The sequence below is a fragment of the Thalia democratica genome, chromosome 6, assembly GCF_965202585.1.
Source record: "Thalia democratica chromosome 6, ktThaDemo2.hap1.1, whole genome shotgun sequence".
Taxonomy (NCBI): domain Eukaryota; kingdom Metazoa; phylum Chordata; class Thaliacea; order Salpida; family Salpidae; genus Thalia; species Thalia democratica.
In genome coordinates this window covers 20,483,916-20,499,061 of record NC_139170.1, presented here as the reverse complement: position 1 = coordinate 20,499,061, position 15,146 = coordinate 20,483,916, and the positions used below count along the sequence as shown (strand labels likewise).

Genomic DNA, 15,146 nt, shown 5'->3' with positions numbered 1-15,146 from the left:
TTGTTTTCTTTTTAGTTTTTATAATTATTATAGCTAAAAATCTAGTATGCTTCATAAACAAAATGTAAGTAGTTTTTTGTAATTTTTTAATTGTACTAATGTTTGATTTAAGAATTTTTAATCAGAAGTAGTCATGATGACCCGCTATTTAAGTTTCAAGCGGAGTTAAGTAAATTAGTTTAGTACTAGTTCATCCGTTTATGATTACAGTCAATAAATTAACGTAACTAAATCATTCATAACTCAACGTCTAACTAAGACATTGTCAGTTTTAGTGTGAAATTATAGTTTATGATTACAGTCAATAAATTAACGTAACTAAATCATTCATAACTCAACGTCTAACTAAGACATTGTCAGTTTTAGTGTGAAATTATAGTTTATTCTCGTTTTTCAATTACCCAAGTACTAATATTTAGACTATTGTCAGCAAACCTGAGATGATTTCATCATCATAAAATAAGCAGTAGACCGCACCGTGCAACCATTAGCAACGTTCCACGCAACATACTGTGATCTGATTTCGTCCTCATTGGGACTTATCAGGCAGATGTAGTCACGATATTAAGTAGAAAATTTCTTAATACTTGCAGCAATGCAAAAATTATGTGGTTTTATTTTGTAGAAAATTATTATTTTTTTAACTTAATAACGTTAACTACTAAAGAAGGTTTATTTTTCTGTGTAAATTTTTCCAAAATGTTACTGAAAAATGTTATTGTTTTAATCAAACTTGTTCTGTTTCAACTATAAATCATCCTTGAAGCTTTAATTTAAACATATAAATAGTTTATCATAGTAAGCTTTATGCTATCTTAATGCTATGAGTTTTGTTTTTGTTAATAACTTTAGTTAATGAGATTTTTGAAAACACACAAAAAAAAGAATGAGTCTTAAAGCACTTTTTGGAGAATACTTATTATTAGGTCAAACAACTATAATTTTTATATTATTGAATCCTAATAGTTTAAAAATAATGGATATTTTATACCATATCATATTTTATATATTATCGATTATATATTATGTTTCTAAATAACTATTTTTAATTCATAAAGTAATTGTTATACTAATTTGAATTTTTTTTTTTTAATTGTAAAGATATACAGAGGCAGAACCTATCGAAAAACTAAAAAAAATTAAGATTTATTAACACCTATTTTACTTATCTATATGAATATACAGCAAGTTTCAGCTAACTATGGCTCTCTTGGCAGATACAACCGTATTTCTTTTATTTTAAGAAACTAGTTGAAAATGGTTTCATTTTCTAATACTTTAAACATAAAAAATCTGCCAACTTTTTTGTAAGTAAGCAATAGTGATAATCTAATTATTAATTTTATACAGCTTTTTAAGCTTACATTTTCAAAAACACGACGCGAATATGTTGTAAATCCGGCCCGTTACAAAGTTTACGGACCCCTAATCTATAGTTGAGCGAAGTCTCGCAGCTCTATGCTTGTTTAAAAAATAAAGATTAACCAACTTTTTTAATTTTAATAGGTAGAAAATTATGTTTTAGTCTAATAAAACAAGTATACAACAAAAGTCCTTTAAGAAAAAAGGAATGCTATTAAAGAATATTATCAGAAAATTATACAAAAAGGTTGTTGATAGTGATAATATACTATGTGAATAAAAAAAAATGATGAACCTTAAAGAATGTCTATGTTCATAAAAAGAGAGACACTAAGATTTCTGTTTCTAGATCTATATTATAATTTTTTAAAGTAAGTTTTTTGATATAATGCTTTTTTGATCAGCTTTAAAAGTTTTTACAAGCTTTCTATGTACCATTTAATAAACTATATTGGTATGCTCAACAAGCTTCAAAAATCAAAATCATACAATTTTATGTTAAAATTTGCATAACTTGTTGTTACTATTGACTACGTTAAATATTTGATTTCGAAAACAATATAAATGTGTTTGAGTTAAATTGTGATTTTTTATACTTATTTTCAACCCAATATTTATTTTAACAGTTTATTACTAACAAAACAATGTTTTTTATCCTATACTTGCATATAGGAGATCCTCAGTTGTTGTAAACAGGTCTTATTCAAATAGAATATTCTATTTAAATAGAAATTTATTAATTTCATATTTAAATAGAATTAAAATATAATATATTGGTTGATAATATATTAATATATTAATTAATATAACAATATATAATAAATAGAATATTTAAATAGAATAATAAAAATTTAAGTATTTTATTTGAATAAGATCTGTTTACAACAACTGAGGATCTCCTATATGCAAGTATAGGAGTAAAACATTGTTTTGTTAGTAATAAACTGTTAAAATAAATATTGGATAAAAATCTCCTTAAACACATTTAAGTCGACAGCTTTAAATTGTTTAGTTTAAAACAAGTTACAATATTACTTATTTTTAATGAATGTTTTCTGGGTTTACACAAGTGGCATGACATAAAGAGTCATAGGGGGTGTGGAGCAAAATAAATTGCCTTGTATACAGTTATCACTCGTACTTCAACATTCTACTTTTGATGTATTAACATAACTGCTATTTTCAGATTAAATTCAATAACATTTGAGGTAGTTTAAATTGCTGTGTTCCCGCTAGGACGTGTTATTTCAGATGTTTTGATTTTTGCAGATTAGTAACTTTTTTGAGCTAGCTACGTCCGTGGTATGTGGTAAACACTAATAAAAAATTCATCTAAAAATTAAATTGGTAATGAAAATTGAATAAGATTAAAGTTATATTAAGAATAAACTTTTTTATTATTTTTTTAAGTTTTTTTAACAAAAATTACCTTTTACTAACTAATCATATTGTTTTTATTTAAGCTTTAGGTATTTTAAATAAATATATTAAAATTAAACTACTTAAACTAAAATTAAGCCTAAACTTGTTAGGAACTATTATTAATCAGAACGAAATAGTGAAATATTTAAATATTTCTATCGAAATCTCACTTAAAAACTTTAAACATGTTTTGTAGAAGTATTATAATATAATATTAACATTTTCGGAAATGTAAATAAAATGGCATAAGTTTAATTTAGTTTAAGGTTAATTAATTAAATAAGTTAACCGGACTAAAAACTATAAATTTAAATTATAAAACTCAGTTTATAACTTTGAACTACTGTAACAGTTTTAATTAAAAATCTTTAATGTAGACAGTTAATTAAAAAACACCTTGCTTTATATAAGCGTGACCTTTGTTGTTTTAAAAAACTACCCGTTGATTACAAGTAGAGTTATTGCAGTTGAGTATAAATCATTTTTAAAACTCTACTATAAAGTTATTTATAAAAGTTAGTTAATAAAAAACTAAACTATTTCAATAGAAATAGAAATAAAAAGTAATAGCTCTGCAAACTATTTTATAAAGTCTGTTCTTTTACAGACAGATTTAGTTATAAAGTTTTTAATTCACATCTTGAACACCTGAAAGTTTTTTTTTTTTATAAGTTTTCAATTAAAAAAAAATTATATATTTATGTAGTAAACAACTCGACAATTTTTTTAGTTATTTAAATAATAAAATTCAATAAACTTTTAGTTTTAAAATATGTTTTGCTTTTTTTTTAACTTTTGATATTTGTTAAGTCATTTTTAAAGGTTTCAATATTTAGTTAAAAAACTAAGTTATGTACTTTTCTTAATTACTGTTTAAATTAAGAAACTGTATCATAAACTAAATAATACAAATTAAAACAGAAGTAAAAGAAAATGTTAGATTTTATTTAGCTTACATTAAAAAGTAAACAGTTTGTAGTTTTTAAGCGTCAGTTAAGGTGATACAAGCCTTACAAGCATAAAAAAAGATAAGATATTTCTATTTGAAAATAATCTTATCGTGTTAGCTTCCAAATAAACCTCCTTTATTATTTGAATTACTCTCAAAGTTTCAACCCGAAATCTGCCTTTTTTCGTAAGCTTTAGGCTGAAACGTTTATTTTCCAGCATTTTAGTATAAAATTTCTTTGTTAGTTAAATTTCAAAATTGTATTGGCTTAGCTGGTATATTTTGTTACATTAGACTGGTGATTATATATAGCAGTAAACACTTTTTGAATAGTTGTCATAAATTTGTTTTATTAAAGTTACTTTTATCTTGCACACTCTTTTGTGGATCTTTTAATAACTCAAAACTTTATTTTCATTTTTGCATACATAAGGAAACTTTATTTTATGTCACTAATAAAACAAATCGCGAGATTAGTAACAATTTTTTCTAGCTCAATTTTTTTGTTAACTTAAATTGAATTTCTTAAAGCATTTTTATATTATACCGACAAAATATCTCACTTTTTTGTTTAGCTTTAAGATATAGTACTAGAAAAACCTTCATACAGTGCTTCCTCGCTTATCTGGTCGTCGCTTATTAGGTTCCTCAATTATTCGGCCGGTTTCAGTAGATTTATTTAATTCAGCTAAAATCAATGTTTTGCCATAAAAAAAACTTAAACTTTAGTTTCTAAAACTAAGAAAGCAGTTTATAGATACTTCGTGGTTTTTATACTTTTTTCAAACTTAATATAAAAATTCATAAATTTACTCTCAGTAAATAAAAATGTTTTCGTTTTTTATTTGCAGGCTTTTCTAATTTTGCCAAGTAAGTTACATACTTTTGACACAGTCTGCATAACTCTTTTAAAAAATTGATAAGACAGCAAAGAAAATAAAACAAGTTCAACTAGATATTAAAAAAAAAAGCTAAACGTTTGCGAAATAGCAAAGAATAGTCTGCATAAATTTGTTAGAATGTCTGAAATAATTTGTATTCTTTCCTATTTTAGAAACAGTTCTGATATGTTTAACTGTTTACGGTGTGGTTTTTTTTTTTATTAAAATAATTCTAAACTTTATCAAAGTTTACTTTCGTTATTTTTGTCTGTTTTAGTTATTTTTTCTTAAAAATAATAGAAATAATTAACTAACGGAAAGTTTAAAGTGCGTTGTATTGTATACATTGTATAATATAAAAGAGGTAAGTTTTTAAATAAAAAAAAGAAAGTTTTGTTCTTGTCCGACCGAAGGCTAACCCGGCCATAACTACAAAAAAGCTTTCCCAACATGGCTGGATTAGCAAGGAAGCACTGTATTTGCTAGTATAAATTAGATATTAATTTCTTTATTCATTCAAGGTTCTATTTGAATAAGAATTGAAAGTGTTTTAATAAAACGGAGATCTGTGAATCTTTTGTTTTTGTTTTACAAAACAGTTGAGACAGCTTTTTTCTATTGTTTCTTAAACCATTTTTATTGTATGTATATCTTATTCATTCAACGTTTTTTTAATTTTATAAAAGATTACTATGTTAAAAATTCGAGTCTAATGGTCTAAAAGCAGTAAGTTACATAATAAAGAAGAAAATTTTAAATCTTTAAACAAAAAGTATTACAATAAATAAAAACTTTAAAACAATGAAAACTTAAACATACCACAAACATTTTAAAACAAAATGCTTTGTTAGGTCAATTAATGTTTAAGTTGTATTAATTAAGTACTATTTTTAAATCTATCAGGTTTATGATCAATTAGAGTCTCTATCGACTTGTGTTAGCCGATAAAAGTACATCTTTATTTATAACAAGGTTACTTATTATTTTATTCTAAAAATTATCATAAAAAATTGTATAATTATATATATATATAATTTATTGAAATGTATTGGCTAAATTTATTGAAATGTATTGAAATGTAATGGCTGAAGATAAAGACAATCTTTTTTGTCATTATGAAACATATGTTCCAGTATTTTTAAAATCGTACATTTCAATAAACTATTTAAAAGCCCTTCTACTGAGCCAACTTTTATTTTAAATTTAACTGGCTGATGATTAAGGCGTCTAGTCTTATAAAACATGTGTACCAGTATTTCAAAAAATTATTTTTCTAATGAATTAAATAACTAAATATATATATTTATTTATTTATCTAATTATATAAAAACAATAGTTTAGACAGCTGTTTGGTACATGAAATATAAAACTTCATGTACTCCTCAGTAAGCTCCAGTTTATTACAATAGTAAAGAGAAATTAATTCAGATTTTGAAATTTTTTATAATAATTATTACGTAGTAATGATACAGTTTATTGTACAGTTAGCTGAATTTTAAAAATACGCTGTAGTTGTTAATTTATGCATTTCGGAAAGTTTGGAAAAGGTTATTTTAGAAAGATGTTTTAAACTTTTAGAAATTTATTTTAAACTTTAGAAAAATGTTTTAAACTACTCGTGTTTGCGGCTTAAATTTTACTTTGTTTTAATATTTATTTAGTTTTAACATTTTTCTAATAGTTTAAAACATCTTTCTAAAATCCCTTTTTCCTAACTTTCTAAAATGCATAAATTAATAACTACAGCGCATTTTCAAAATTCAGATAACTGTACAATAAACTGTATCATAACTAATAATTATTATAAGAAATTTCAAAATCTAAATTTCTGTTTACTATTGTAATAAACTGTAGCTTACTGAGGAGTACATGAAGTTTTATATTTCATTTACCAAATAGCTGTCTAAACTATTGTTTTTATATAATTGAATAAATGTTTAGCTCCAATTTAATTTGTCGAGCACTATCGACCAGAACTTTTTATAAAAACTTTAACATATATATGAACTAAAATATTTTTTAGAGGTAATTTAAGAAATGGAAAACGATCAAAAACCAATAAATTTAGCTTGTTTAGCAAATGAAAAGCAATGGGTAGAAGTTGATGTAAGACTGAGGTACTTAAACACAATGAAAAAAGAAAGTCTACAACCTCACCCTGTTGGTTTAAACAAAAAAAAGTTACCTTTATTCTGTATTAAAAAAACTTTTACAAAATGTAGTATAAAAGTATTGTGTAACGTAACAGTTATCTAATATTTTAGAAGCTGTGCACATTCTATTAAAATGAATCATATGCAAACTACAAATAAAGTACTTACTTTGTGGAGAAATTGTTACTTTTAGGGTTTTATTTTATTCATAAGTGTATAAACATGTTTTAAATGGGAACGAGTCAAAAATGCACGAAGACACTTTTGCAAAAAAATTTACTTTTCCACGAAGTCACTTTTGCACGGGAGACAAGTTTGAACAAAAGTAAAAAAAAAAAAAAAATTCATAGTAATAATAATAACAACCGACCAAAGGTAAGGGTTGAAGTAACAGTGATAGTTAAACAAAAAATATAGAAAATGATAAAAATATACAAGTAAAAACAAAAAAAGTTAAAAAATAAAATAAAACCGACCAAGGGTAAGGGTTAGGGGTAACAGTTATAATAAAAAACATATTAATTAATAAAAATTAAATACATAAAATTTTCAACCCATGCAAAAGTATCTTCATGTAAAAGTGACCCTTTGTGCGAAAAAACCCTTTCATGCACATTTGACACCGAACCATTTAGATAGTTTATAGATTTTAATTGTGACTTTTAATGAACTTTTTTTTTTATGCAAACGTTTAATAAAACGAAAATTCTTCCAAACAATAATTAGTCATCCACCTTAGGAAACTGGATGTAGTTTAATGATGTTAGCAGCTCGGGATAATAAACTACACATTTTAGAAAAACTCGTTGAATTGGGACAAAATATTCATCATAGTGCAAATGTTAGTTTTAAAAATAAATTAATTTTATTATAAGTTTATTAAACACGATAAAGAAACCGACGGTCCAAAGTTTTGACTAAAGGACCTTTATATAATTTTAGTGGTTTAATGAACAAAAACAAAAATTTCTCAAAAATTTTCGGTTCAAGGTTCTGGATACGCCAAAAGACCTCTCGGTCATCAAGTTGCATACCCAACTTAATCAAAATTATAATGAGCTACAAATTGAAAAAAAAGAAAACAACTTTACAGTCAAAATTTAAACATTAAACATTTTTCTAAAAAAAATATATAAAAAGATAATAATTTATATACACACATATATATAACATTATATACACATAAAATATATATATTGGACTCTACTTCAAAAAGTAAAGTTTCTATCTGAAATTTTTTTAATTCTTAAATTTATCAACAATTTTAGCAAATAATAAAACCTTTTATATTATCTAAAAAAGATTTTAAAAAATTACGTATAAACAAATCCTAAGCTTTTTTTAAGTATATATAAGAATTTAGACTCTACTATCAACTTATTTCAACCTATCAAAAAATAAGCAACAATTAATTAAAGCTATAACATAAAAAAAAACCATAAATATATAAAATAAAGCTCCAATATTAAAAAAAAATAGTAAAATAAAGCTGTATCCATAAAAAATAAATTTGCTTAAACGAAATAAAAAGTAAAAAATAAATATATCCTTTTAATTAAAACTATCAGTTTTTACAACCTTGAATAAATTTTTAAATACATAAGTTTAACTATACCTAAACAATAATGTAAACAACCACAAAAAAACACTTAAAATAGTAAATAAGTTTTTGTTTAAAAACAATAGTAATAATAAAATAAATAAGATAAAAAACATGAATAATCATAAAATAAATCAACCTTTCACTAGTTTTAAATGTTATAAGTGATTTCAGCTCATGATTTAAATATTTAAGTTTCTTTGTTTTCTGGAAATAATATATTTAGAGACTAATAATTTTATTTACACAGATAAAATGTAGACTATGAAATTGTTTACTAATACACTAACAAATTACAAACAGAAAAAAAAAAACATATACATATTACTACTTTCTACAAACTAGACTGAACCAATGCTATTGAAACCCAGTTAATATACTCAAAAAAAATATAAATACCTACTCAGATAAAAAATGAGTACTAATCTAATGTTTATAAATAATTAAATAAATAAACTTTGGTCATTGAGCTACACATAAATTACTTACTTTATCTGTTTACGTTTAGTGGTGTACGACTCGATAACCAAAGGGTTACTTTGTACACCAAGTCCTTAGACCAAACTTTTTGAGCGCTTTTTTTATCGTTCAATAAACAATAATGTTTTATGCTTTAAAACAAAGCTATAAAAAATATATTATCATTAAAAAAAATCGTTTTTAAAGGAAGATTAAAGATATAAGTAAAATAAAAACAATCTTAAAAGAGAAAAAAAACACAGATTTATGTGCTTCAAGAATATAAATATTCTTTTAATCTATTTTAAACTATTTAATATATAACGGTAAACCTATACTTATAAATTCAACTATAACAAGATAAACCAGGTAAATAAACACTAAAACTGATTATTAAAGAAAATTTGTAGAAGAACAAAAAATAAACCTCGCTCATATATTTTATACTCATATTTTAACAGTAGTTAATAGTTTAATTGTTTATATTTTTTAAGCAACTATACAAAAGCCTTGTAAATGTATCTATAGAAAAGAAACAGTAAGCTTTTAAATAATTTTTAGTAATAGTCTAAATATATTTAAAATACAATAATACTTTCTAAAATATAGACTTGATCTAAGTAGTCAGAACCCTATTAACATACTTAGCAAAGACTATCCTTAAGTGTAATAACTATCACTATAATCCTAAAACATGTAAAATAAACCCATTACAACATATATTATACTTTATTCATTTAAGTTTTCTTTTAATAAAAAATCTCTCAGATTAACTTTTTAAGATGACGCTGATCTTTTAAGTAGATAGGCATATCTGTCCACAGTTTACTACTCTGACAAGGTAGAGATTTATGCCTACGTCTACAACAGCTGTAGCATATTAGTATATTTTTAAATACCTGGATTTTTAAAATTATGAGGTTTCCATGTTCCAAAACAATTAGAGTTATAAACTAGTAAGTATTAAATGCTTAAAATACAAACTATAATTTCATTCAACTTCTTTGTTAAACTCGACAGAGAAAAGTAATAAGTTATATCAATTCATGATTTAAAACGATTTTTATTTTTATAAAATAAATAATTTTGTTATTTTAAAAAAGTTATTATATATAAAACTTTAGCGAACAAAGCTAGAGTTACATTTACTACATACAATCAAACAGGATGGTCAAACTGCTATTCACTTTGCTGCCGCATCAGCAAAAGAAGAAGTAATTAGCTTTCTTGTTAATGCAAAAGCTGATATGAAAAAAAGGGCTGGAGTAAGAATTTTACAAATATATTATGTATTATTTAATGTAGATAACAAATTATAGACAGTTAAGAGAAAAATTTTATTACTATAAAATAGAACTTTATATTTTATCTTAAAGTTTTAGAAATTTTTAGAAAATAAAACTATAAAAAATAAACAGCCAAAGAACCAGTTACCACTACATATGGTATGTGCGAGGAACGGTAACAATGTAGTGAGTGCATCACAAGCTGTTATTAGGGCAACACCAAAACGTCTCATAACTGAACCAGACAAAGTTGCCCTTACTTTCCTTATTTTCATTAGCTCAAGCTAACAAACATAAAATACAAACAAAAGCTCAGTTTATAAAATTTATGTAGCTTATGTTTTAAAATTTATAATAATAAAGATAGACTAAAATAAGAATTTTTTTCAGTAATTTAAATTTTAGTTAGTACTAAATAGTTTAAATTTAAGTTTATTAAAAATATATAGTTAATATGTTTTAAAAAGTTTCCATTATTTAAGGATGGAAACTCAGCTCTACTTCTTGCCGTTGAGAGTAACAACCACGGTGCTTGTAGGGAGCTTCTCAAGTCTCGGTGTGAAGAACAATTGTTACGTCCAAACATCAAAACAGGAAACTACCCGCTTCATATTGTAGTTGAGAAAAATAGTTTTGAACTGGTTAGATTTTTACTTGGCAAAGGAGCTCTTCCTAGTACATACAACGTAAGTAATACTTTTTTAACATAACTAGTATTGTTTTTCATTAAAAAATTCCGTGTTTAATAAATTATATAGTCTTTTTTTTATTAACTATTTTTTTTTTAGAAAAATGGTGAAACTCCAGTTCATATTGCTGCTAGTAATGGAGATTTACAAATGTTAGAATGCTTATGTCAACGTTTATCAAACAATGAAGTCTTTACCCAGCAACCTAATTCACCGTTATATTGTGCAACAATTAAAGGTATGCAAATAAAAACTTTAAGTTGTAGAATACACCTCAGAATTGTAAGTATATGTTTGTTAATGTACTTTATACATTTTTTACACAAACATATTGTTTACTGTATGTTCAACTTTAAAGAGTAAGGTTGGCTACCCTATAATAAACTTGCAAGCATATTTTATTTCGTGTTTTTTTCTATGCTGTAATTTTATTCTAAATTAAGTATAACTCTAAAACGCAAAATGAGTAACTATACCAAATTTAGGTTTTTATAAATATGTATGATGCTTTATAAAATCTGATTGTCATTTTTTGTTATTTTTCCTTCTTTTACAGGTCACACTAAATTAGTAGAATATCTTCTTAACAAGTTTCCTGACGCTGCTCAATGTCGTGACAAGGTATTTTAATAAGCTTTGTATTAACATTTTTGAATAACAATTGTTGCATATTTAAAGGACGGTAGTACGCTAATTCACGTAGCACTTGGTAAAGGCCATCTTGAAACAGCCCAAGCCTACATGCGAAAAGGAATGCTTTTTCATGTTCCAAACAAAGACGGTAAGGTTTATCTAAAAGTGTAAAATATTAGGAATGAAATATTTACTTTTAAGGTGAAGTCAGTTTGCATGCTGCTTCCAAAAGTGGATTAGACACCATTGTTTTAATGTTGCTAAAAAAAGGAGCGAACGTTTTAGCTCGTACAAAAGTAAGATTTTTTTTTGATCTAACACATTTGTTTTATGAAATTCAAGGTTAAAAACTTCTAGCCTATATATTCCTATTTAATACATTTTTGACGAACATTAAATGATCTTCAGACTTTAATTTAAATCAAATATTTTTTTCTCGTTTTGAGGAAAAAATGAATTTATACTAAATTCTTGTGTTTTAGGAAGACTATACTGCATTACACTTAGCAGCACTTAATACAAGAAGCAAAGTTGTAGATGTTATTCTTGGGTTTGGAATTCCAGTAGATGTTGTAGGAGGTAAAATGAAAGAAACACCTCTTCATTTATCTGCACAAGCTAAAAACGGTAAACAAGCATAAAGTTTTCTAGCTTATTTTAATTCAACTAACTATAACTTGCTAAAGCTTTTAAAGTTGTATAGGTTATATGGCAATCCAAATTCGGACATTTCAAACTCTTTAAATTTTATTTAAGAAACCATATCTCAAAAAGTAATATGTTTTTTTTTTAATTGCGCATGTAGGTCATATTAATAAATACATGCAATTTTTCTTTTTTGCAAAATTCTTAATTTGTTTTGAGATGTTTATAAACTACTAAAAAAATATATATTTTAAAACTTATTCGAGTTATATCTCAAAAATATTCAAAGTTTTGTAAAAAACAGAAAAATGACTTGTAGATATTTATAGTACCTACATATATATAATTTTGTTTAAATATGCATTACTTTTGAGTTGTGGCCCTTCAAATATTTTTTGAAGATTTTGAACTGTCCAAATTTGAATTGTCCGAATTTGAATAGTTGTGTTTACAATCGTATTGATGTCATATAAGCTGAACACTCATATAATGTGTCAAATTGTTAGGAAATAAAGTGGCAGAAATTCTTATACTATCGGGAGCCGAAGTAGATTTTAAAAGGAAAGATGGAAAAACAGCGCTTCATTTAGCTGCCAGCAGTGGGTGTCTATCAACATTTAAGCTACTACTCAGGGAAGGGGCTGATTGCACAACACTTTCGCAAGTATTACGATAACATTGTTGAAAAAAGTTCTAAAATATTAAACTTTAAAAAAGTTTAATTCAATCATCTATGTAGAATTATGTAACAATTAGCTCATTTTAGTATATTTGTATTTATACTCGTTTTTGTTTTATATAGTTCATTGTTAATAAAAAAAATTAGATAAACAACAACGAGTTATTATTCGATTTGTTATGTAATCAAACAACTGTTGTTTTGAGTCTAATATAAATATTTATATTTTTAGTCAGATGACACTATTTTGCACATTGCTGTTAGAAGCTGCAACTATGAAATAGCAAAATGTGTTCTAAAATATATCAAAAAAAACTATCAAGATCAATTGTCAGCTTATAGTTTTGTGAACAAAGTAAACTTGGTGAGATCTCACGTTTTATCTAAATAATTTTTAAATAAAAAAATAACTATAAAACGCTATTTAATTTTTAATAACTGTTCTATGAAAAACAAAGACATACTTTTTATAGGCTGGAGAAACTTGTTTACATGTAGCATCAGTGATAAAAGCTTCACAACACAATTTTAAGGGAGAAGACGAAAGAATAGTGGACTTACTCTTTCAATATGGTGCAAACACAAACAATTCAACGCTTGAAACAAAGGTTTTCAGTGAAAGTCTTAAAGTTATTGATCAGAAGAAAGTTTATTTGAATTAATTGTTTATACAGGAGTCGTGTTTGCATTATTGTGCAAAGTCAGGAAACACTCGTGTTTTAAGAAAAATACTCGAAAGTATAGACAAATCTGAGTTTGTTCCAAGAATTATCAACAAACAGTCAATTGTAAGTACACATAATGCACTTAATAAACTGACTATTTTTAGCACACTTTTACAAAATTCCATCAAACATATACAAAATTTTTGTTGAAAAGCCTTCACTTTAGTTTCTTATGTTTGAAATTAAAATAATATATAAAAACACATAAAAATCAAGTAAAGTAAAATAAACTAGTTAAAACGTTTTAAAATCAGTAGTTTATACTCAAGCTACTTGGATTTTTATCTGCTTTAGTTCTCCTAAAACTCGTTTCAACCATTAGATAATCAACGAAGCACAAAATAATATACGAATTTTTCAAATATATTTTTGATTTTAAGCCAGTTCATACATTTTATCGTAAAATATTAAATTTACAGCAAAAATAAGGGCTACACTTATGTTTAATAAGTTTATATTTTCAGAATGGATTGACTCCTTTATCGTATGCTTGTGAAAAAGGTCATGTTGATTGTGTGAACTTAATTCTAGAATCAGGTGCGCGTGTAGACGTCTTTGATGAGGTATTTTATCTAATAATACTTCTACAAAATATGATTTCAAAATTTACAACTTTACACGTTATAATATATCTTTTATAATTTGTGAACACTTAAGTAGTTTAGTTTTCGATAACTTAGGAGGGAAAATCTGCTTTACATATAGCGGCAGAAAATGGAAGAAAACACATAGTTGCAAAGCTGATAATTAAAAACGCATTTATAAATGCCAAAACAAAGCTCGGTTTGACACCGTTGCATCTTGCAGCGCAAAACGGATACCATAATGTCGTGGAACAACTCTTTACTTTTTCAAAAACTGAAAAACAAAGCCTCATTAATAGTATAAGCTTAGTAAGTTCTTTGTTTTTTTCCAAAAATAATTATATTAATCGTATTGTCAACTTAAGAGGTACGCACTTGCGTATACGTACTAAATATCGAATATGAGTGGGATCAAATTGTGTTTTTGAAAAGTTAAAAAGTATGATATTTTATTAAACAAATTTAAACAATCAACGTATGAATAATGCAAGTACAACACAATTATATTTTGAAAAAAACTTAGTAACTTTAAAAATAAACAAAAATAGATCACATTTTTATTCAAAATAAATATACTAGGTATTTTTATGGTATGAAATGGGTAAAATTTTCTCAAAACTGTCAAGTACGCATTTCAAATAATCTGAAATAAAGCACGAAATTTTACCTTGGCACAAGGTGCGTACTTTATAGACTTAGGAATTAAAATTAAATTTACTTTAACTAAAGGATATGAAAACTTCGTTACACAAAGCTGCAGAGAGCGGAATGTATGATGTTTGTAAAGAACTTTTGAAAGCTGGTTCCAAGGTAGAAGCACTTGATATGGTTAGCTTCAATTGTTACATTTCATGGAAAATAATACTCACAAAACTTTTGATTGAAATATCCATTGTATTTTGTAAAAAATATCTTAATTACTACAGAACATTGCACAACTAATAAGTTTGATATAAAGAGTTTTTAACCTAGGCTCATCAGTACAATAACTTAGTAAAATAAAATGAAACTAAAGTTCATTAAAACAAAATATTTTTAAATAAACCTTACTAAAAGACAAAATTCTCGTAAAATATACT

General features: G+C 25.1%; 1 protein-coding gene across 1 annotated transcript in view; it reads left to right on the top strand.

Annotated features, from left to right (window-relative positions):
* Positions 1-6,651: 6,651 nt before the first annotated feature.
* Positions 6,652-15,146, top strand: part of LOC145838887 (uncharacterized) — a 28,320-nt gene continuing 19,825 nt past the window's right edge. The window contains exons 1-16 of the mRNA XM_082946507.1: positions 6,652-6,774; positions 7,507-7,608; positions 9,993-10,091; positions 10,245-10,361; positions 10,595-10,753; positions 10,901-11,039; positions 11,358-11,422; positions 11,480-11,582; positions 11,636-11,730; positions 11,917-12,061; positions 12,586-12,743; positions 12,991-13,122; positions 13,433-13,546; positions 13,948-14,046; positions 14,164-14,376; positions 14,797-14,895. Of these exons, the coding sequence (XP_082802633.1) occupies positions 6,652-6,774; positions 7,507-7,608; positions 9,993-10,091; positions 10,245-10,361; positions 10,595-10,753; positions 10,901-11,039; positions 11,358-11,422; positions 11,480-11,582; positions 11,636-11,730; positions 11,917-12,061; positions 12,586-12,743; positions 12,991-13,122; positions 13,433-13,546; positions 13,948-14,046; positions 14,164-14,376; positions 14,797-14,895 (1,962 nt within the window). The remainder of the gene's footprint in view (positions 6,775-7,506; positions 7,609-9,992; positions 10,092-10,244; positions 10,362-10,594; positions 10,754-10,900; positions 11,040-11,357; positions 11,423-11,479; positions 11,583-11,635; positions 11,731-11,916; positions 12,062-12,585; positions 12,744-12,990; positions 13,123-13,432; positions 13,547-13,947; positions 14,047-14,163; positions 14,377-14,796; positions 14,896-15,146) is intronic.